Source organism: Heptranchias perlo, chromosome 17 (assembly GCF_035084215.1).
Source record: "Heptranchias perlo isolate sHepPer1 chromosome 17, sHepPer1.hap1, whole genome shotgun sequence".
Taxonomy (NCBI): Eukaryota; Metazoa; Chordata; class Chondrichthyes; order Hexanchiformes; family Hexanchidae; genus Heptranchias; species Heptranchias perlo.
Window position 1 is genome coordinate 24,990,721 of NC_090341.1, and position 24,826 is coordinate 25,015,546.

The window sequence follows — 24,826 nt, forward strand, 5'->3', positions numbered from 1 at the left end:
CAGAAGGTCATGGGGTCAAGCCCCACTCCAGAAACTTGAGCATATAATCAAGGCTGACACTTCAGTACTGAGGTAATGCTGCACTGTCGGAGATGCCGTCCTTTGGATGAGATATTAAACCGAGGCCCCATCTGCCCTCTCAAGTGGATGTAAAAGATTCCATGGCACTTTTTGAAGTAGAGCAGGGGAGTCTTGGCCAACATTTAACCCTCAACGAACATCACTAAAAAACAGATTATCTGGTCATTTATTTCATTGCTGTTTGTGGGACCTTGCTGTGTGCAAAGTGGCTGCCACGTTCCCTGCATTACAACAGTGACTATACTTCAAAAAGTACTTCATTGGCTGTAAAGTGCTTTGGGATGTCCAGAGGTCACAAAAGCCACTATATAAATGCAAGTTCTTTCTTTTTAACTTAAATTCTTTTGTATTCTTGCAATTCATTTTTAAGAATTGACAAAAAAAATGAAGTTCCAGCCTCTTCCTTTGCTCTTACCCAGCCTGTTTGTGATGATCACAGTAGTTTGCCCCTTTTTGTTCATCATGACTTTCATTACAGAATACATTATGCATTCTTCTTCTGTCACTCTGGATATTCAGCCCTTCTTTCCTATTACCTTCATCCTGTCTGCTGTAATTTCTGCCCAGTGAGCTGGAAACCCTTTGTGAGTTCTCCTTTCTCTGCCATAGAGCTGTTGATATGTTCTTTCTGAACTCACCAGACTCCATTTCAAAAGACATAGTTGAGGAAATGAAAAGCTTGTAAAAACATAGGCTTTAGAACTGCAGTGGTGCTGATTGAATGGTGTTAATAGAAGCTGTTACCAGTATTTTGGGGAGTAGTGTTAGATCTAGTCACATGTCCAAGTATCCAAGGGGTAGTTGACATTCCAATTCCACAGCATAGATACGATCAAAAGAGTTCAAATGAAAAATCCTGTCATTAAAGGCCCATATTACATCACTGAGATTTTGGCATTTGTCTTGAACACCATTACAGAGAAATGTATGTTCTCATAGATAAACAAATACCACAAACATTGCCAATTTTGTAGATCGTATCTTACAGTCATCACTATTTTCATGGCGGTATTAACTCACTTAAATAAACAGCTTAATAACACCCATTAAAACAATGTACAAGGGAATGTCATACATATACGTTAAGCATTCATCCATTAGTAATACCAACAGTAATTTCTATCTTAATGCGGTCTCTTACCTTAAAATGCAATTCATTTAATTTTCACATTGTCTGCAAGAGATGTAGAATCATAGAATCATAGAAAGGTTACAGCACGGAAGGAGGCCATTCGGCTGATCGAGTCCGTGCCTGCTCTATGCAAGAGCAATCCAGCTAGTTCCACTCCCCCACCCTATCCCAGTAGCCCTGCATTTTTCCTTTAAAGTACTTATCCAGTTCCCTTTTGAAAGCCACGATTGAATCTGCCTCCACCACCCGCCCTGGCAGTGCATTCCAGATCCTAACCACATGCTGCGTAAAAAAGTTTTTCTGCATGTCACCTTTGGTTCTTTTGCCAATCACCTTAAATCTATGTCCTCTGGTTCTTGACCCTTCTGCCAATGGGAACATTTTCTCTCTATCTAAGCTGTCTAGACCCTTCATGATTTTAAATACCTCTATCAAATCTCCTCTCAACCTTCTCTGCTCCAAGGAGAACAACCCCAACTTCTCCAGTCTATTCACGTAACCAAAGTCCCTCATCCCTGGAATCATTCTAGTAAAACTTTTCTGCACCCTCTCTAAGGCCTTCACATCTTTCCTAAAGTGCGGAACTGGACACAATACTCCAGTTGTGCCCGAACCAGTGTTTTATAAAGGTTCATCATGACTTCCTTACTTTTGTACTCTGAGCCTCTATTTATAAAGCCCAAGATCCTGTATGCTTTTTGAACTACTTTCTCAACCTGCCCTGCCACCTTCAACAATTTGTGCAAATATATCCCCAGATCTCTCTGTTCCTGTAGCCCTTTTAGAATTGTGCCCTCTAGTTTATAGTGCCTCTCCTCATTCTTAGTCATTAATATATATCAAGAAAAACAGTGGTCCTAGTACCAACCCCTGGGGAACACCACTGTACGCCTCCCTCCAATGTGAAAAACAACCGTTCACCACTACTCTCTGCTTCCTGTTACTTAGCCAATTTTGTATCCATGCTGCTATTGGCCCCTTTATTCCATGGGCTTCAATCTTGATGACAAGCCTATTATGCGGCACTTCATCAAACGCTTTTTGAAAGTCCATGTACACCATATCAACCACACTGCCCTCATCGACCCTTTCTGTTACCTCATCAAAAAACTCTATCAAGTTAGTTAAACACAATTTGCAGTTAACAAATCCGTGCTGGCTTTCCCTATAGAACCATAGAAAAGATACAGCACAGAAGGGGGCTATTCGGTCCATCGTGTCCGCGCCGGCTCGAAGAACAACCAGGTGCCCTTTCTAATCCCACCTTCCAGCACCCGGTCCGTAGCCCTACAGCTTGCAGCACTTTAGGTGCAGGTCCAGGTACTTTTTAAAAGAGTTGAGGGTCCTTGCCTCTACCACCAATTTGGGCAGCGAATTCCATACACCCACCACCCTCTGGGTAAAAACGTTTTTCCTCATGTCCCCTCTAATCCTTCCACCAATCAGCTTAAATCTATGTCCTCTAGTTCTTGAACTCTCCACCAGGGGAAACAGGTACTTCCTGTCTACTCTATCTAGGCCCCTCATAATTTTGTACACCTTAATCAAGTCTCCCCTCAGCCTCCTCTGCTCCAAGGCAAACAACCCCAGCCTATCCAATCTCTCCTCGTAGCTGCAATTTTCAAGCCCAGGCAACATTCTTGTAAATCTTCTCTGCACTCTCTCCACAGCAATTACGTCCTTCCTATAATGTGACCAGAACTGCACACAATACTCCAGCTGTGGCCTTACCAGCATTTTATACAGTTCCATCATTACATCCCTGCTTTTGTATTCTATACCTCAGCTAATAACGGAGAGCATTCAGTATGCCTTCTTCACAACCTTATCTACCTCTACTGCCACCTTCAGGGACCAGTGCACATGCACTCCAAGGTCTCTCACTTCCTCTACCCCTCTCAATATATTCCCGTTTACTATGTATTCCCTTTTACTGTTTGCCCTCCCTAAGTGCATTACCTCACACTTCTCTGGGTTGAACTCCATTTGCCACTTTTCCACCCACTCCATCAACTCATTGATACCTTCTTGGAGTCTACAGCTATCCTCTTCACTATCAACTACACGGCCAATTTTTGTGTCGTCTGCAAATTTGCCAATCATGCCCCCTACATTCAAGTCCAAATCATTAATATATACCACAAACAGCCAGGGACCCATCACTGAGCCCTGTGGCACACCACTGGAAATGGATTTCCATTCGCAAAGACCCTGTCTTTGTCCCTAATCAATCCATACTTGTCCTTCCCTCATCAATTCACACTTGTCCAAGTGACTTCTAATTCTGTCCCAGATTATCGTTTCTAAAAGTTTCCCCACCACCAAGGTTAAACTGACTGGCCTATAGTTGCTGGGTTTATCCTTACACCCTTTTTTGAACAAGGGTGTAACATTTGCAATTCTCCAGTCCTCTGGCACCACCCCAGTATCTATGACGTTTGGAAGATTATGGCCAGTACCGCCGCAATTTCCACCCTTACTTCCTTCAGCAACCTAGGATGCATCCCATCTGGACCGGGTGACTTATCTACTTTAAGTACAGCCAGCCTTTCTAGTAGCTCCTCTTTATCAATTATTAGCCCATCCAGTATCTCAACTATATCTTCCTTTACTGAAATTCTGGTAGCATCTTCTTCCTTGGTAAAGACAGATGCAAAGTACTCATTAAGTACCTCGGCCTGCCCTCTGCCTCCATGAGTAGATCTCCTTTTCGGTCCCTAATCGGCCCCACCCCTCCTCTTATGACCCGTTTACTGTTTACATGCCTATAGAAGACTTTGGATTCCCTTTTATGTTAGCCGCCAGTGTTTTCTCATACTCTCTCTTTGCCCCACTTGTTTCCTTTTTCACTTCCCCTCTGAACTTTCTATATTCAGCCTGGTTTTCACTTCTGTTATCAACCTGATATCTGTCATATGCCCCTTCTTTCTGCTTCATCTTACTCTCTATCTCTTTTGTCATCCAGGGAGCTCTAGCTTTAGTTGCCCTACCTTTCTCCCTCGTGGGAATGTACCTAGACTGTACCTGAACCATATCCTCCATAAAGGCCGCCCATTTTTCAATTACAGTTTTGCCTGCCAATCTTTGATTCTAGTTTACCCGGGCCAGATCACTTCTCATCGCACTGAAATTGTCCCTTCTCTAATTGAGTATTTTTACTTTAGAGTGGTCCATGTCCTTTTCCATAGCTATGTGAGGAGTAACTTTCTTACATTACCCAGTGGCAGGGAGTGAAAATCAAAAATTTGGGCACGTGCAGCACCTGAATGATTAGAAAATTGTGAGCTGCGTGCACCTGAATTTCCAACGCACATTCTGGCGGGCAAGGTGCACAAACCAGGAGTGGAAAATTACCCCTGTGGTCTACAGAATTAACAGTGTTTGAGATACTTGTTCATAAATTGCAACATCCAAAATGTCAGCTATATGGAAACCAACATTGGACTTTGTTTCTATTTGTCGATCGCCCGAGGCATTACACATGAGAGTCATGACCAAGTGTAGTCTTTGGGTGTAGTGGGGTTAGAGGCTTGGGGATAATAGAGCCAGGGCACACAGATGTAATTCAGTCACCATTTTAGAGTCCTACAATTTGTCCTTATTTTTATATTTCCATTATAAATTCCTATGTCCACATTTATAATGGAAACTATCTCTGTAAACTTGTCACGCTGGAATTACACCTTCCCACCAGCGGAGGTGCTGCAGTGTCACCACTGATAGAAGGGTATAATTACATTGTGACAAGTTTACATAGGCAGTTTCCATTATGAATTGGACATAAAAGTTTACAAAGGAAAAAAAGTTGACAGGAAGTGTGTACCAACATAAGGTTTTTAATATATTATAGAGTATTTGTTGTTACATTATGTGCAAAATAAATATTTAACCTTTTGCTGCTAAGAATGTCAGGAATTTCCATTATACTGATGGCGATTGGCTGGATAGTTCTTATACAATTACTTTGAAAAGGGTTCATCTTTTTACATCTTATTTGGACAAGGCTGACAGTAATACAGACTGGATCTTGCCCATTGCAGGAATTAATTAAGAAACCAGTCACATTTAGACAATATATAGTGCTGTACGTCCATTCATTGATCAAAATCATTCCATCCTGTGTCATTACCATTCCCAACCCACTAAGCCATCAGCCCCTAGCAGGGATCCCTCAGAAGTCAGATTAATGAGATGCTGAATTGGAGGCAGGTGTGGACAAAGCATGATCTTAAACATCTCCAAAAGGGATGAGAAGGAGGAGTTAGATGGGATGGCTATATTTATTTGCTCAAGATCTAAGAACAAGGTTTGGATTCTGGTGCTGACTAGTGATAAACACAACAAATACATTAGTTGACAAAATCAGAATATAGTATTGAATGTATATACTGGTGATGATACAGGCATTGTTTTTTAATGAGCCACAGAGCCCCCCCACCGATGGACCTTCACAATTAAGTATATCTCCTGATAACCATTGGTTACACCTGAAGAATATACTTGAACAAGATCTCAGAGCCACTGGCACCTGTGTAAGCCATACTTCAACATAGATTGATCTTTTCAGGAAATGAAAAGCAAGGGGAGAATATTTGGAGAGGTAAAAAGGCCACAGTTCCTGCAAAATGTGGGTGAAAGGTTATGTTAAGACACCCAGACTTTGAGAAGCTTGTTACAAGAATAGGTTCTGAAAATGTTATATGCTTCCAAAATCGAATCCCAGTGTTCAGAGATAGAAATGATTAAAAAAGACTTACTGGTTCTAAATTTAAATTGATGGGTCTAAAACGGGCTCAATGATAACTAATTTAGCAGGGCAGAGGCCCGCGCCCAGCATTCGGGCCACTGCTAAATGAGTCAGGCTGTTTTTAGGTGGCCCCGGCGGCCACCTGAAATGAGTGCAGGCCACATTGAAATGAGGCTCCTGCATTCATTTCCCACCCTGATTGGTAAATTTGTTTACACTAGTCAGATCTTGCGATGCACAAGCTCTCGTGAGCAACCTAACCAGCAGTCCTTAAAGGGACTGCTGGATGCCGCTCAATAAAAGACCCCAAAACTTCCGAAATGTTGTTTTTTGTGGAGTCGGAAGGAACAGGAGTGCTCCTGACTCCACAAAACAACTGGGGATCGCCTTTGCCCCACTTCCACTCGCCACCCCATCAGGCTTACCTGTGGGCCTTGGAGCAAGGCAAAATTGGTAAGGCCTCAATAGACAAGCTGCGTCGGGGCACCTGATTGGCATCCGCAGCTCACCTGAATTATTATAATTTTAGTTTTTAGTTCAGTCCTCGGGCCTGTCCGTTGTGGTGCAGTGTCGCTGTGTGCTGCTGGAATCGTGGCCGGTTTGCAGCATTCAGAAATTTAGGCCCCGTTGTATCAGTTGAAACCTATTGATAAAAATTGACATTCACACCTTTATTCCAAATATAATTATCAAAGTTGAATATCTGTTAAGAATAGATGTGCATTAGTGTATGATGAAAATGAACATCAGGTAGTTGAGCTATATTCTTCTGCTTTTTAACAGCTGTAGGTATTCAGATGAAATTGGAGTTTTTCCAAAAGAAGTTCTGGACTGCAAGTCGACAGGTGAGCTTATTATATCAACATTTATGTTCCCAATTTTGCTGCAAAAGATGTTTCAAATTAATTTTTATTTTTATATAACTTTTGCAAACCACATGTTGGTCAAAATCAGGTTACATTTGTGACACTTCATTATAGCAATGACTTTTTAATTTTGAATAAATTGTGTGTCATAGCACCATTAAATCAATCTGTTCAAATTCTAATTAATCTCTAGAAGTACATCATGTCAAATAGTATAACAAACATATAATACTTTATTTTAAAGAATGCATATTGTAAGCTATAAAAATAAATACACAAATTTAACAACCTCGGAACTGAAATAGTAGAAGTTGCCCAATGAATTAAATACAGTATACACCAGGATATTGTGCATTGAGGGTCTTATCACATTGAAAATCAAAGTTAAGGCTGTAATACACAGAAAAGGCTGTTAATCGGGAAACTGTGGCATATAAGTTATTTCACTATTAGCTAAGATAAATTGCCACTGTTAAGACAAACTTTTTTTAAAACATAGAAATATAGACAAATTTCCATTAAAATGCCCAAATCATTCGCTATTATCTCAAGAATCAGTGAGGCAATTTTCATTTCCATAGACAACCAAACTTGATGACTTGCTCTGTTTCCTGGTTGTTGCCTGTTAGCTTGACAGGGATTAAGTCAGCTTGCCTGTTATGGTACAAATTGGTCAATTTGTACCAAAATCAATTATATTTGATTTCAGGAATGTCTGCAATGATTGGTGGCTTTAGTAACAAGTAATTATGGTTTATATTCCAGCTAATTATATCCAAACTCCACTCAGACCTAGAAACGTATAGTCTCTACTCCAGCTAAAAATCATTTCCCATTTGTTTTTCCAACCCTTTCAAACTAAAGCAACACTTATTTTTATCTTGACATGGACTCCCTCTCCATTCCTGCTGAGTCATATGTTTGGTACAAGCTAATGCAAGTACACTGAAGGTGCATTGAAGTAATCCTAAAACACTGGAAGATAATTAAAGGGAAGAGACACCAAAAGCCAGCATGACTCATGATCATAAATGTACATGTGACAACCAAAGGTATCCAGGACTTATATGTTTTCTTCTGTTTACTGCAAAAGAATGATCAAGCAATGTTAAATCAAGCCATACTGTATATCTAAATATCCAATGAATATTTAAAAATTAAATTAGAGACATAAGAAAAACAGTGCCTATTATAGGCTGCCCAAATTATAATAGATGTTGGTGCAGTATTGCTCTGTCACTATTTAGTAAATGCTGTATCATATATTATTTATATGGCATACTAAATATAGCTAGAGGAATAACATTACAGCACTAATGTTTTACTCACTATGGAACCTTGAATGTGATACTGCACTTCTGCAGATTTGATATGAGAGTCTGAGTAAACTCATAATTTCAGAATTTTACAGGGTCAGATTTGACAAGTGGCACATTAGGGAAATGTTTACTCATCCAGACTTTTTGGGGGTAATTTTAGGAGGCAATTGCAGGTGCATTGGGGGCAGGGGGCGCTCCGAAAATCGCGGAAATCCCGTTCGGGTTCGGAAGCCGGCTCCAACCTGCCGACTTCCGAGTTTCCCAGAGACCCAGCTGTGTGCACGCGGGCGACCCGAAAACAGGAGTCCCGCCGGCATTACAGTTAAAGAGCCAAATGTACCTCATTGAGGTACTTAAGACACTTTACTTGTGACAGAGTAAGTCATTAGAATTATTTTTAACTTACCTGGGCGGCTGGCCCACTGCCTCTGAATCACACCTGGTGAAACAAGGAACTAAATAAATTAAATAAAAAACCATGGAAGGAAGTGAAAACACTAAATGAACTTACCTTTGCACCCTGCTCCGATGTCCGTGCCTCTCGCTCTGATGTCCCCCTCTTCACCCCCCCCCCAATGTCCCCCTCTTCACTCCCCCAATCTTCCCCCCGATGTCCCCCTCTTCGCTCCCCCGATGTCCCCCTCTTCGCTCCCCCGATGTCCCCCTCTTCGCTCCCCCGATGTCCCCCTCTTCGCTCCCCCGATGTCCCCCTCTTCGCTCCCCCGATGTCCCCCTCTTCGCTCCCCCGATGTCCCCCTCTTCGCTCCCCCGATGTCCCCCTCTTCGCTCCCCCGATGTCCCCCTCTTCGCTCCCCCGATGTCCCCCTCTTCGCTCCCCCGATGTCCCCCTCTTCGCTCCCCCGATGTCCCCCTCTTCGCTCCCCCGATGTCCCCCTCTTCGCTCCCCCGATGTCCCCCTCTTCGCTCCCCCGATGTCCCCCTCTTCGCTCCCCCGATGTCCCCCTCTTCGCTCCCCCGATGTCCCCCTCTTCGCTCCCCCGATGTCCCCCTCTTCGCTCCCCCGATGTCCCCCTCTTCGCTCCCCCGATGTCCCCCTCTTCGCTCCCCCGATGTCCCCCTCTTCGCTCCCCCGATGTCCCCCTCTTCGCTCCCCCGATGTCCCCCTCTTCGCTCCCCCGATGTCCCCCTCTTCGCTCCCCCGATGTCCCCCTCTTCGCTCCCCCGATGTCCCCCTCTTCGCTCCCCCGATCTTCCACTCTCCCCCCCTCCCCCCCACCCCCCACCCTGGTCTTCCATTCCAGCGGTGGATGACATCTGGCTCTCTCTCTTTCTCGCCAACCCCCTCGCGTTGCAGCTCCTGACGGCAGCCAACCTGTCAATCAGGCTGGCTGCCGGGCGCAAAACCCGGAGAGGACATTAATCATTATCAATCAGCATGCGATCGCGTCGGAAACGGTAAGTTTTGTTCATGGGGGTTTGCCATGTGCACCTTCACCTCCCCTCTCCCCCCGCTGCCAATCTGCCACCATTGTAAAATCGAGCCCTCTATTGCTTAGTGGGCCATTGACAACTAGACCTGTTTGACAGACCCTTCGTGTCTTTTGAAGTGTAAATAAGGAATTATGTCAATCGTGACTCATCTACTTTGTCATCTAGATGACAAATGGCCTTTGGAATTGACTTTTATCTTTCAAACCCTAATTTGTTTTTAAAGTTGTTTCCAAAATGAATGGTGAAAGCCATGCAGATGAGGAAAGTGAATTAAAGTTTAAACATTAGTTTTATTTAAATAAATAATGTTTAAAAATAGATTAGGCAGAAAGAAAGTAAAATTAAAGTTTTTAAAACAGAATAGGAAAGTGAGAAAGTGGGAAAGGAGAGAGTGGAAGAAAAGGAGAGATACTAGGGCACATAGAATTAAATGGTTTAAACTTTTTTATGTTCATTTTCTCAAGGTTTAGTTTTATAGCTTAGAATTACTGTAAAAGTGCTTGCCTGATGGCTCCGTGAGTTTATCCAGTGAGTAGCAGAGCTGCACAGACCCGGAAATTCCCAGGTTCGATTCCAAAACTGTGCTGATTAAGCTGATCTCAGCTAGGGCAGTGGTGGAGCTTGTACAATTGGTCACAGCCAGGGTTCCCGCTCTTGATCACTATACAGTGACCCCTGCTCAAAGTGAGCATCTGTGAACACCAAGGCTATAAGGCAGGATATCTTGCTGACATTCACTGTTGCGGCTCAAACATGAATAATGCCTACTTGGATTACGTACCAGAGGCAGTCTGGTTCCCTAGCAAGAGAGCAAGGAGAAAACTGACAAGAAAAGAAAATATGAAAAGTATGTCTATATTATTGTAATAAAGTTATTCCTGACATTTGAGTAGCTTTATTACTGAAATATTAGTGTTTGTTTCAACATGAAAATGTATGAGTCAAAAAATTACAGAAACATCTAGCCCAGAGAGACAATCATTTTCCTGAACCTGGCAGCAGTCTATGGGTTAAAGCTGGCATTATTTTACTTATGGTATACCTATACCTGTTAATAAAAACGGCAATACAACAATTGATATCTCATATCTCATTGGAATTGTACAGGGAATGATGTTATAATTAAATGCTTCCTTATAGGATAAAATATACAACATGGATGCTCATTCTTTATACCCACCTATTTTGTTACATTTTTGAAAGATGGAGAGACTTGCAGCAACACCTCAACAGCTCTTCACAAACAGTGAATTAGTTTGAAGTGAAAAAGCAATAACTATAGTTGCTTTTGTATTGCGATAAATCCCGTACAAGTGGCATCAGCTCCCAATGCATGGGTCTTGTGCAATTGACTGCAAACTAGAACTAAACTTGCTGGGATTTGCTAAGACTGGCAGCTGGGAAGACCTATGCTTATTGTGTCTTCCTGACCCCAGGCCTTAACGAATCCCAGCAAGTTTTGAGATGGAGCTGGCAGCATCAGACTCACGCACAAGGAGCTGGTACCAGGTCTCAAAACAACATAAAGGTAGCTTATGTGTATCACAAAATAGGAGCTCTTATGCTGCACACAACCAGCTCATTGCTAGCATTAAAAAAAAGTGACAAGTTCAAATGGGATTTTGCCAACTCTGTAGTTATTACAATAGTTTAATGCATTACATAATTATATGATATATTAAATTTGGTGCTTAGTTTGTGGGGCATTTTGTATTGGTTTTTAAATCAGTTTCTAGTCCTGTCTTTGTTAGTGCTTATAGTATTACCATCTGTTACAGTGTGCTTCGCTTGATGGGAAATGCACTATCAGCTGTGACGATGATGTAAGTATATTTGTTGGTTTTGCCAACCTATACTTAAAATATATGGGTCTAGAAATTGGATAACGCTGCACCCATTTTACAGGCGTGAGACGGGTACCAAATGGTCCAATATGGCGGGCGGCTGGCACATGCGCATACTGGAAGTTCCTCACCCTCCGTATTGGTTAGGGCTCCTCCATAGGTGTCCAGAGCGCGCGACTGAAATTGACGTTAGAACCATTGCAGATGCAAATCTGGGGCCTAACACCTGTTTCAGGCCCCTTTGCAAAATTGAACTGCGAATGACTGCGTGCTGCATGCAATTTTTTCAGGCGCTCAGCAGCCAAACCAGCAGTCCTTAAAGGAACCACTGGAGGCTGCCACCCGAAATGTAAGTTTTAAGTTTTTTGCACATCTTATCGTGGAGCCGGGAGGAGCTCCTTCCAGCTCCACATTAAAACCGTGGGCCACTGCCAGCCACCGCACGCCCCCCTCCCAATTGCCTCCTCCCGGACTCTCCTGATGCCCTCAGCCAGCTACCCCTTTGCAGCCAACAAGCTGCCTCATGGGCTACAAATGGCGCCCACAGCTCAGCGGTACTATTCTAATGAGGCCAGCGGACTAATTTGCTATGGTCCTGCCGCCGGTCTTATTATGCGTGTGCATCGTTCACTGCATCGGGATCTTTTTGGCTGCAATCCAATTTCTAGGCCGTGAACTTTTACTACTTTTACTGAGTGACATTGTACATATGTGCTATCCTATAAAATATTATATTTTTAATATTAATAGATTACTTATCAGACTATACTTCAGTGGACCATTATCTAGAATTGCGACAATTTGATAATTAGGTACCTAACTGCTTCTTTACAACAATATGTTATAACTGTTTAAAATATTTTATATTTCCAGATAATAAATTGTTACCTCATAGATAACAATGGATTTATTTTGGTATCTGAAAGTTATGATGAGGTAAGTTTTCGCAACAGAACATCATCTACACCAAGTAAAACTTTGGGATTAAGCAATTTCATGATCATTTCTGCATTTATCTGTAACTGCATTTGTAATGAACTTAAATTAACTGGGAGCAGGTTTCGGACGGGTGAGGGGTTGGGCGAGCGTCAAACTCACCCGACGTCATCAGTTTGAGGATGGGCTATTTTAAATCTAGGGCCTCATTCGCATCCTGCCGGCCAGCTGTTCACCCAAAATGGTTGGGAAGAGGCAGCTGGCTGGTTTTCAGTAGCTCAAAATCATGCGGCCCAGATGCAGGCGCCCCGATCAGTACCCTGTTAAAATGCCATCAGGGTCCTAATGAAATCATAGGATCCAAATTTGCTTTTATTACTGAGGCTCCAGTCTGAGTCAGGCAGGCGCCTTGGTTGCCTGAAAAAAGGCCCAGTTAAGATGGCAGCGGGTGCAAATCGAACTATTTTAACTGCACGCCCGTCCTATTCTCGCCAGGGAGGTTGGGATCAATTTCCCCCCTTTATGTTTATTGATACATGTCGGTCATTGCAGATGATGCTTACTGATCTGTTCATAAAATACAATAGCAAATAAATCACTTTTTAAAAATGTACCATATTATTTATCAAGTGCATTCATAATAAAGAGTACAATCTTGATTCTGATTTCAAAGATGTTATGGTAGTTCAAAACAAGTCACCTTGTATTCAAATTCAAGTTAGTTACAAAATCAAGGCAACAAAAGCCAAAATATTTATCTACATTTGACAACACTAGATCACTAAGCTCACATTTGCAAATCAGCAAATGTTGGCTATTTCCTTTTTGCAGTTAAAATTGTGGTTTTAATCTATTGTGATTTCTTATGCAATTATAAGCTAATGTTGAACTTTCTGTGCACAGACATCCTTCTGTGTGAAGTAACAGAGTCTGACAGTTGTTCAGATGGTTCCAATACACAATTATTAAACAATGTACACAGTTCACATTCCTAATTAAAATATTTCCAAATGTCTTGTCATTTCATATCTAAGTTGTTAAAATAACAACATAGGTTTAGGCAAAATTCATCCAGTGTTGCATTAACCCTATAATGCCATCCACTAATTAGTGTTTTTACCTCAGTTTATGACGTGATAAATGTGCCTAAAAACGAAGTTGATTGAATGATTGAGTGATGAGGAGCTTGTGATATCTATCATATGTAACTAACCATGGTATATTCTGTTTGCACTTTTAGCTTTTGGAGTGGATTTAAAGGAACATTTTGCAATAAAATAAAAGCAGTCGAAAATATTTGTTTCATCATGGCTGCACTTCCTGGCCACACAAACCCAGCTTGGGCCGCTGCCACTCCGGTTCCCCCCTTCGCCGATCGGGTCTCCCCCAGGAAGCTACCTTCTTCTGGTCCGGAGGCCGACCAGGCAGCCTGGTATTGCGGCAACCTGGAGCCAGCAGGCTGCCCTGGGGCACTCTGTAGCCTACCAGCCCAATACAAGCGAGGCCTGGTCCCCAAAATGGACTAGGCCCCCCCAGCGGGACTACTGGGAGGCTGGTGGTGCGTTCCGCCGGCCAGCTGCTCTGAGGGGTAATACACCCCATTATTTCGAATACACAATTGTTTCCTCACTGCTTCTCACTAATAAACCTGCTTTCCACAAATGTAGGGGCCACTCAATCTATCTTGTTCCCTATATAAGCCCACCTTTGCTGCATTCTCCATCCCCATATGAATTCCCCCCACCCCTGCCAATTTTCCTCCCTTTATTTGCTATCCTGCCCTCAACTCTGAGCCACTGGACTTCACCACTGGCTTTCTTTACTGCCTTTTAAAAAAAATATATAGTGCACATATGCTTATTGCTTTAATAAAGAAAAGAAAGACTTGCATTTATATAATGCCTTTCAGGATGTCCCAAAGCACATCACAACCAATGAAGTACTTTTTGAATTGAAGTCACTGTTGTAAGTAGGAAACATGGCAGCCAACAACAGCAATGAGATAATGACCAGATAATCTGTTTTAGTGGCGTTGGTTGAGGGATAAATATTGGCCAGGATACAGAGAGAACTTCCCTGCTTTTCTTTGCATAGTGCCATGGGATCGTTTACGTCCACCTGAGACAGCAGATGGGGCCTCAGTTTAACGTCTCATCCAAAAGACGGCACCTCTGACAGTCCAGCACTCCCTCAGTGTTCAGTTATGTCTGGCACTTTAACAAAAAGAACATAAATAGAGGGAAATTGCACTATGCAATATTAGCATACAAATGTGTTAAGGGATTCATTTGCAATTTGTTGAAGATACTAAATCATTTATTTTATCTTAATCCAAAAGAGATTTAATCACAATTTATATTGTTAAAAAGTAAGTGCATAATTTAATAACATACGCATAGGTTGTTGTATTCAATGATAAATTACATTTTGGGGAAATCAATGGCCTCGATATTAATCCCCCCATGATGGGCGGGAGAAGATTGGGAGGGAGGGGGATTAAACCGTCAAATGCGCGAAACGCGACCCTAACCCACTACGCATGCACCCATTGCTGTTTTCACGGCGGTGGGTGTCGTGGTGTCCGAGTGTCTCGCCGTGGAGAAGTGGGACACTTCATTAACATAGTTAAATCAGGCTTCCACAGTGCAATTAGGAGTCCGATTTGAAATTAACTGCTGCTGCGCAGGTTTCCCAGGGGGTCAGGAAAGCCGGCAATGAAAGGCAGACAGTAGCTGCCGGCTACACAAGGTGTGAGTGCCTTTTACAGCACTCCTTTTGGGCCAGGAGGAGCAGGAGTACTCCCTCCCCCCAACCACCCCCCCCGGCCCCTCAAGGAAGCCTTCGACCTACCCTCTCCCAATCGCCAACTTCACCCCCCAGTGTCCTCTCTTTTTCCTCCACCCCCCCATCCCACCACAATGTCCTTTCTTTTCCTCCCCTGCCTCAATGTCCGCTCTCTCCCCCTCCCCCCCCCCCCCCCCCCACCCGGCTGCAATGGCCAACGTCCCTCCCTCACAATTGTTGGGGACCGTCCCAAAGGGTGTGCAGTTGCAGCTTTCTGCCACTGCTTTTCTCTCCCGGCCGCCGGCCAGGCTGGCTGCTGGGCAGGAAAAGGATCCAAAAATGATAATGAGGCCTTGCCGGATTCCTCAGCCATTTTCGGCCTCCTCTGCACCTGCCCTGCCTCTCCGTACATATTGGAGCCAATATGTTTTAAAGCAATGGAAAGAATCTCAAAAGAAAAGCAAATTGAGGATTGAAAGCTAAATATTAGAAAAAAGTTGATAATGAAAATAAAATACAAATAAGGGATAACATAACTTGTAATATTTGTTGAATACTTCAAAATTATGTTTAATATTTTTCTCTGTGAGCAACACTGTGGAAGATCAACTAGTATTTTAAATTATCTAAGTGATACCGCGTGTAGGTCCAGCATAAGAGCTGTAAAATAGAATATGTGTATAACATCAGTAAGTTAAAGAATGAATTTAATTACACACAGGATTCGTTTTCCACATGGAAATGCAGACATTTGAAACAACTGAGATATTTTGTATTTTTTAATTCAACCCACCTGTTGATTTCTTATGGAAACATTCCTAAAAATTGAAAAATATTTTTTTAAATAAACAGTTACATTAAATACAGAAAGGTCAAAATATTTGACATAGTTGAATGGTTAAATGTTTCTTCAACGCCCTGCCACCCCCACCCCCACCCCCCCCCCCCAGCCCCAACCCCAAATGGAATTAGAAACAGAAAGAGGACTTTGACCATTAATGAATTGAAGGTCAAGTATCCGGTGGAATACAAAAGAGACAAAATTAGTATTTTTCCCTCTATGTTAGAAGGGGAAAGTTGGTCTTTATGCAAATATCCCTATTAAAGAGCAAATCCATGTGTTTCCTATTTCCAACAAGCATTGTGCCTTGATTTGGAGATTGTATAATCAGATTTCCTACTGAAATACTATCCTGTAAACAGGTTTCACATTTAATGAAGAAAGGAGCACTTAAAATAAAACTGAAGCAGTCTTTGTTTTTTTTTCATTATTCATCAGATTCCTCAGCTAATTTCCACTGTTGTGTGTATTTATTTTATAATAATAATGCAGAAACATATTCAATATAAATTGTGTTGGTTATAAGCCTGTTATTGTATTTTGATCAAATGACAGTGTTTTAGAGACTATTCTGAAAGACCCAGGTTCATATAGTTGACAGGATTGAACAGCTGAATTAGGTTTAATTGCTGGCACAATGTAGGGCAAGCCCAACATTACAGCTAAGCAATCTGATCTATGTCTCAACTCACAAAAAGATTTAGGGTGCTAAATTGGGCCATGTAGCGCCCATTATTTCGGTGCTACACGGTCTCTCCAACATCCAAGATGGCATCTTGGCTGCGCACGCACGTTTCCAGCATGATGTGCGCCGGACGCCATCTTGGTATAGGAGTTAGCGCATGTGCAAATACCGAATGCCAGAAGCACACTAAGTAGGGAGAAAATGCGTGCAATCAGTGTGCAATGCTGATCTAAAGTGATAGACGCCATTTTGGCACTTAATGCTCAACTCATGCACAGTCTTAACCCTGACCATCTGAACGTGTCTAAGAGTGCATTGGAGGACCCCCCCCCCCCCACCCCCGAGAGCTATTTAAAGAAATCATGCAGGTGTTGCAGGATTATTGCTTCTGGCTGCTGGTGAAATAAGAAGTGTTTTTTCAAGCTCCCTATGCTTAGCGTTGCTACAGTACATTTGAGAGTGGTTTGGTAGGTACTGCCTTATGGTTCGGAAAGTTATAACTGTGGTTGAACGACATTGCTGGCAACCATGGGTAGGCTGCTAGGGTTCCCGCTGGAAATTGAGCACGACTGGGAGCGTGCAGAGAGGCCACGCACAGCAGGTCAAGCTGCGAGGAGAGGGAGAAGGTGCAGGGCACTGAGCAGGAGGCCCTATCCAATGAGAGCCTTCCGGGACCAATTCTCTTACCTTAACGTGATCGAGGGGGATTGCATCCGACGCCTGAGGTTCACCAAGGAGGTCGTGACCGAGATCTGTCAACTGGTGCGGCCACAACTGCAGCCTCAGAGCAGGACAAGGACAGCATTGCCTGTGACTGTGAAGGTCACTGTGGCACTGAATTTCTTTGGCTCAGGATCATTTCAGGCCTCTGCTGGCGACATGTGCAACATCTCGCAGTATGCAGTGCACTGCTACATGAGGGAGGTCACAGACCCACTGTACCAGATGAGGAACAGGTTCATCACCTTCCCTCTTGACAGAGACAAGCAGAATGAGCGAGCACGGGGGTTCGCCCGCATTGCTGGCCTCCCCAAGGTGCAGGGTGCCATTGACTGCACGCATATTGCCCTGCGTGCCCCGCATATCAACTCAGCCGTCTTTGTCAACCGAAAGGGCTTCCACTCCCTCAACATGCAGTTGGTGTGCAACCGCACGCATCGAATCATGGAGGTCGATGCCCACTACCCTGGGAGGAGTCACGACCCCTTCGTCATGCGGCAGTCCAACGTGCCAGCTATCTTTCACCCGCCTCGGCAAGTCAAAGGCTGGCTACTGGGCGACAAGGGCTATCCCCTCGTGCCGTGGCTCATGACTCATGGTCAGGAAACCACGCACACGCTCACAGTAGGCCTATACTGGGAGCCATGCTGCCACACGCAACAATTTGGAGCATACCATAGGCCTCCTCAAACAACGCTTCCGCTGCCTGCTACTGGTCTGGAGGAGTCCTGCAATACTTCGCTGAGCGGGTAGCCAGATTCGTGGTGGTATGCCGAATGCTGCCACCAATGATCAGAGAAGACCCTGAGCCAGAGGTGGAGGAGGAGGAGACTGAGAAGGAAGAGGCTGAGGAGGAGGAGCCGGAAGAGGAATTGAAGGAAGATGCAAGGGTGCAACAGGGACCTCATGCCTTGTCTGCAAGGGCTTTGCATGCTCGCCTGATTCGTGCCTGCTATCAATAATGTCAACTACATCCCCCAACTCACCAACAATCCTACATTCCCCACCTTTCCGCTCCCACAAGACAATCAAATCGCCCTCCATCTGATTGCACATTGTTTCCCCCTCAGATCATCGCACAAATAAAAACCACCACCAAATGCAAATTCACAGTCACATTTAGCAATGAATAAATAAAATTATGGAAACAGAACAGAACTATTCATCCTTGTGCATTGCCTTAGTGCCTGTTGTCCATGTGCCTTTACCTATTCTAGTGCTCCTACGAGGTTCTTCCCCAGTGGCTGGAGCGTGGGTGATGCTAGGCTGCTGACCTTCAATTGAGGAGCGTGCAGAGATGGCCTCGGAGGACCATCTCGAGCAGCTCTAGGCCGGGAGGGCCTGGCTTCAGACTGCACCATCTCAGCATGGGCTGCAGCAGTCTGGCCTGGCTGGCTGATAGGCAACAACAGGGGCAGTGGCAGAGTGGCAGGGGTGGGAACAGGAATGCTGTCATCCTGAGAAAGGACAGCAGGTCCGACTGCCATGGCGCCACTGCCACTCTCCCGGGGCGGCACCTCAGTAATCCTGGTGATCAGCTGGAGAATGGATTGCAAGGAGTGCTGCTACACCCTGGAAGCCCTGTTCCACCATGTTCCCCAGAGCCACGATAGCAGCAGTCTGAGCTTCCATTATAGCAGTCTGAGCATGCATTGCAGCTGTCTGAGCAGTAACCGTTTTTTGCAGACCTTTGACCTCGGTTTGTGCTGCAATGGAAGCCGCGACATCGGCCATCAGTTGCTGCATTATGGTGGGTTCCACAGGTGTGCTGATGGAGGCGACCACCCGTTCCATGTTGGAAAGGATGGGCTCCGAGCTCTGCGCAAAACCCTGTGCCAAGTTGGAGCTGGACTCCTCCATGCCCCTTCTCATTGTGTGCAGGCTTTCCAGTACCCCAGGCATCTTCTGCAGCCTGGCCCATCGTAGTCCTCATCTGACTCCTCTGCAACAGAACTAGTGAGTGACCTCGCCCTCCGGCAAGCTGGCACCTGTGATATCCGTTCGCCCCGCCCCGGCTCCTGTGCACTTGTGCTCGGTGTCTCACCACATGCAGAACCCTCCTCTAAACTACCCTCTAAAAGACGCACCGTGTCAGCCTCTGAGCTGGTGGAAGCAAGTGTCAGATCAAATGATGGTGTGACTTCAGTGTCCTTTTTTTTTATTCGTTCACGGGATGTGGGCGTCGCTGGCAAGGCCGGCATTTATTGCCCATCCCTAATTGCCCTTGAGAAGGTGGTGGTGAGCCGCCTTCTTGAACCGCTGCAGTCCATGTGGTGACGGTTCTCCCACAGTGCTGTTAGGAAGGGAGTTCCAGGATTTTGACCCAGCGACAATGAAGGAACGGCGATATATTTCCAAGTCGGGATGGTGTGTGACTTGGAGGGGAATGTGCAGGTGGTGTTGTTCCCATGCGCCTGCTGCCCTTGTCCTTCTAGGTGGTAGAGGTCGTGGGTTTGGGAGGTGCTGTCGAAGAAGCCTTGGCGAGTTGCTGCAGTGCATCCTGTGGATGGTGCACACTGCAGCCACAGTGCGCCGGTGGTGAAGGGAGTGAATGTTTAGGGTGGTGGATGGGGTGCCAATCAAGCGGGCTGCTTTATCTTGGATGGTGTCGAGCTTCTTGAGTGTTGTTGGAGCTGCACTCATCCAGGCAAGTGGAGAGTATTCCATCACACTCCTGACTTGTGCCTTGTAGATGGTGGAAAGGCTTTGGGGAGTCAGGAGGTGAGTCACTCGCCGCAGAATACCCAGCCTCTGACCTGCTCTCGTAGCCACAGTATTTATCTGGCTGGTTCAGTTAAGTTCCTGGTCAATGGTGACCCCCAGGATGTTGATGGTGGGGGATTCGGCGATGGTAATGCCGTTGAATGTCAAGGGGAGGTGGTTAGACTCTCTCTTGTTGGAGATGGTCATTGCCTGGCACTTATCTGGCGCGAATGTTACTTGCCACTTATCAGCCCAAGCCTGGATGTTGTCCAGGTCTTGCTGCATGCGGGCTCGGACTGCTTCATTATCTGAGGGGTTGCGAATGGAACTGAACACTGTGCAGTCATCAGCGAACATCCCCATTTCTGACCTTATGATGGAGGGAAGGTCATTGATGAAGCAGCTGAAGATGGTTGGGCCTAGGACACTGCCCTGAGGAACTCCTGCAGCAATGCCCTGGGGCTGAGATGCTTGGCCTCCAACAACCACTACCATCTTCCTTTGTGCCAGGTATGACTCCAGCCACTGGAGAGTTTTCCCCCTGATTCCCATTGACTTCAATTTTACTAGGGCTCCTTGGTGCCACACTCGGTCAAATGCTGCCTTGATGTCAAGGGCAGTCACTCTCACCTCACCTCTGGAATTCAGCTCTTTTGTCCATGTTTGAACCAAGGCTGTAATGAGGTCTGGAGCCGAGTGGTCCTGGCGGAACCCAAACTGAGCATCGGTGAGCAGGTTATTGGTGAGTAAGTGCCGCTTGATAGCACTGTCGACGACACCTTCCATCACTTTGCTGATGATTGAGAGTAGACTGATGGGGCGGTAATTGGCCGGATTGGATTTGTCTTGCTTTTTGTGGACAGGACATACCTGGGCAATTTTCCACATTGTCGGGTGGATGCCAGTGTTGTAGCTGTACTGGAACAGCTTGGCTAGAGACGCAGCCAGCGCTACCCACGCTGCTGAGAGGCTGCACGGAGCTATCATGATAATTAGCAGGCAGCATGATGTTCACATGCTGCCTGCGTAGGAGCCATCGGGTGCAGGGTAATAGCGCATTCCGCTACCCGCGCCCAAAATCAGCCCTTACCAATTTTTTTTCCCCCCTTAGTTTCCACTTGATCATATGTATAATTCCACCCTAAGAGAATGGAACTTGTTAAGAGAAATGCCTAAACTCTCTGAATTCATTTTTGCCATAATCTTTTACGTTCAGCAAAAGTATGGTAAATATCATTTAAGTATCCAAAAGTGCGTTAGCTCATAAAAAGGTACCTTATCTCCTTTGCAGGTCAATAATTTTCGTATTTGGGGAGGGAGACATTGAAACAAGGGATGCAATGATGTATAGCATTGTGTCATGCGCTTGTAAACAAATGAAAAAGCTGTGCCAAGTACTTTTTTTTTTATCAAGACACTACTGCCTTAAGATATAAGAGGGGGGGATTTTAGCTCCATTTTAGCTCCTTCCCCCAGAGGAGTTAAAATCGAAGCAGTAGACCTACCGCTGGTTTTCCATCCTGCCTCCATCTTCCCACCGTTGGTTTAATAGGCGGCTGAAGCACCCGCCTAACTCAGCCAGGAGCCTCATGAATACATTTAATTCAGGGTCCTATTACATAGATAGGACCCCAAAGCTATTTTTACACCTACTGAGAAGAGCGTCTGCCATGGAAACTCTGCTCAGTAGAAGATGTCAGCCAAGAAGCGGAGGCCCTCACAGGTAGGTGAAAAAATGATTCTCGTGGGGCCAGGAGGAGCAAGAACATCATAATGAACAACAACAACTTGCATATATATAGCACCTTTAGTGTAAAAAAATGGCCTAAGGAACTTCACAGAAGCGTAATCAGACAAAAATGGATGCCAAGCTAAAGAAGGAGATATTGGGAGGGGTGACTAAAAGCTTGGTCAAAGAGGAGGGTCTTAAAGTAAGAGTGAGAGGTAGAGAGGCAAAGAGATTTAGGGAGGGAATTCCAGAGCGTAGGGCCTAGAAGGCTGAAGGCACGGCTGCCTATGGGGCATAGGGAGGAGGGGATGCAGTGGAAGCCAGAGTCGGAGGAATGGAGAGTTTTTGGGAGGGGGCGTTATAGAGCTGGAGGAAGTTACAGAGATAGAGAGTGGCAAGACCATGAAGGGATTTAAACATGAGGATGTGAATTTTATATTTGAGGTGTTGGGGGAGTGATGGCCAATGTAGGTCAGCGAGCACAGGGATTATGGATGAGTGGAACTTGGTGCAGGATAAGATATGGTCAGCAGACTTTTTAATGAGCTGAAATTTATGGAGGGTGTCAGTTTGGGGGCTGGCCAGAAGAGCATTGGAATAGTCGAGCCTGGAAGTGACAAAATCATCAATGACAGTTTCAGCAGCAGATGAGCTTGTGCAGGATGCCACACAAAGTAGCCCGACCCAATATGGCGGGCGGCGCACTTCCAGCTCGTACAGAGTGCGTGCTTCCTGCCAGCCATGTTGGACATTTTGTGTCCGTTTAGCGCCTGAAATAGGGACACAGCGTGATCAAATTTCTAGGCCACGGTAGCAGTTGATTTTAGTCATGATTTTTTACTTTAAATATTTTCTTTCAGTTTCAAATTTAGCTGAAGTAGCTTCCTCTAAGATGACTATTGATTTCCTGTCTGTGGACAAAATTCTCTTCTAAGAAGGAGATAGGGTAATATTTCTCGTTTCTGCAGTATTTTTAGACGTATCCCACAGCAAATTAAATTTACTGTAAGCTTTTGATGTTTACCTTTAAGTATCATTTACATGTAATTGCAATAGTCTGTCTTTTTAGGCAGGAAAACACTTTGATTGGTAGATCAAGTTCTATGTGGGTATCTTATGCTGCAGGAATTCTGAAAAATTACAATCTGTCCAGAAAGCTGGCCCAATCAAATGCATCACTAACGGTTCCACTCTGGAATTTTAATCCTTCTGAGAATTACCAATGTGCACTCATCTTAAATTCATTACTGAAACCATTGTAACACAAATAGAATTTCAGGAATCACAAAGGATTTTGAAACATCAGGCCTCAAGGGAGAATTTGGTCCTGTAATTAATGGGGAAATGTTTCCATTTTTTACAAATGTCATCTTTCACTGTAATGACCATATAGGTAATATATTTCAAATTGTTAAATGTTGTCTTTGAAATAAATTTTAAAATGCACCTTTTGTGTGCTTATTTTGTACGTTCAAACTGAAACAAAAAGATAATGGAATAACATTGTGGTCGGACTATTGAGTTCTGTTTCATATCATAGCTTGTCGAAAGCTTTAGGGAAATTTGAGGATAGTGTCTGCAATAAATGCATGTACTTTTTTACATAAAATTTAAAGATATTTGAGGCTGATGTTAGTTTGAAATAATTAAATTACGCTTTTTTGGAGATGTTCAGACACAAATAAACTCGCAATGTATTTGTATCAAAGCAATCTTTCTGGGCAACTGTTATGATCCACAGTAGTAAACTGACCTATTAATATCTTTGATACTGACCTGTTAATATCAATAATATTATGTTTTATCCCTAAAAATTGATAAAGAAGAGGTACTAGAAAGGCCAGCTGTACTTAAAGTAGATAAGTCACCCGGTCCAGATGGGATGCATCCGAGGTTGCTGAGGGAAGCAAGGGTGGAAATTGTGGAGGTACTGGCCGTAATCTTCCAAACATCCTTAGATACGGGGGTGGTGCCAGAGGACTGGAGAATTGCAAATTTACACCCTTGTTCAAAAAAGGGTGCAAGGATAAATCCAGCAACTATAGGCCAGTCAGTTTAACCTCAGTGATGGGGAAACTTTTGGAGAAAAGATACTTGTGGAGAAACAATAATCCGGGACAGAATTAACAGTCACTTGGACGAGTGTGGATTGATTAGGGAAAGCCAACACGGATTTGTTAAAGGCAAATTGTGTTTAACTAACCTGATAGAGTTTTTTGATGAGGTAACAGAGAGGGTAGATGAGGGCAATGCAGTTGATGTGGTGTATGTGGACTTTCAAAAGGCGTTTGATAAAGTACCGCATGGTAGGCTTGTCATCAAGATTGCGGCCCATGGAATAAAGGGGCAGTACCAACATGGATACAGAATTGGCTAAGTGACAGGAAACAGAGAGTAGTGGTGAATGGTTGTTTTTCGGACTGGAGGGAGGTGTACAATGATGTTCCCCAAGGCTCAGTGCGGGGACCATTGCTTTTCTTGTCATATACTAATGGCTAGGGCTTGGGTGTACAGGGCACAATTTCAAAATTTGCAGATGACACAAAACTTGGAAGGGTAGTGAACAGTAAGGAGGATATTGATAGACTTCAAGAGGATATAGACAGACTGATGGTATGGGTGGACACTTGGCAGATGAAATTTAACGCAGAAAAATGTGAAGTGATACATTTCGGTGGGAAGAACGAGGAGAGGAAATATAAACTAGAAGGCATAATTCTAAAAGGGGTGCAGGAACAAAAAGATCTGGAGGTACATGTGCACAAATTGTTGAAGGTGGCAGGGCTTGAGAAAGTGGTTAAAAAAGCAAACAGGATCCTGGGCTTTATAAATAGAGGCATAGAGTACAAAAGTAAGGAAGTCATGATGAACCTTTATAAAACACTGGTTCGGCCACAACTGGAGTATTGTGTCCAGTTCTGGGCACCACACTTTAGGAAAGATGTGAAGGCCTTAGAGAGGGTGCAGAAGAGATTTACTAAAATGAT

The 24,826-nt window shown here is 44.2% G+C and overlaps 1 protein-coding gene across 1 annotated transcript in view; it reads left to right on the forward strand.

Moving 5' to 3' along the window:
• Positions 1 to 24,826, forward strand: part of cacna2d3a (calcium channel, voltage-dependent, alpha 2/delta subunit 3a) — a 633,142-nt gene that overhangs the window by 535,708 nt on the left and 72,608 nt on the right. Inside the window, exons 28-30 of the mRNA XM_067998742.1 lie at positions 6,744 to 6,805; positions 11,376 to 11,420; positions 12,315 to 12,377. Coding sequence (XP_067854843.1) covers positions 6,744 to 6,805; positions 11,376 to 11,420; positions 12,315 to 12,377 — 170 coding nt within the window. The remainder of the gene's footprint in view (positions 1 to 6,743; positions 6,806 to 11,375; positions 11,421 to 12,314; positions 12,378 to 24,826) is intronic.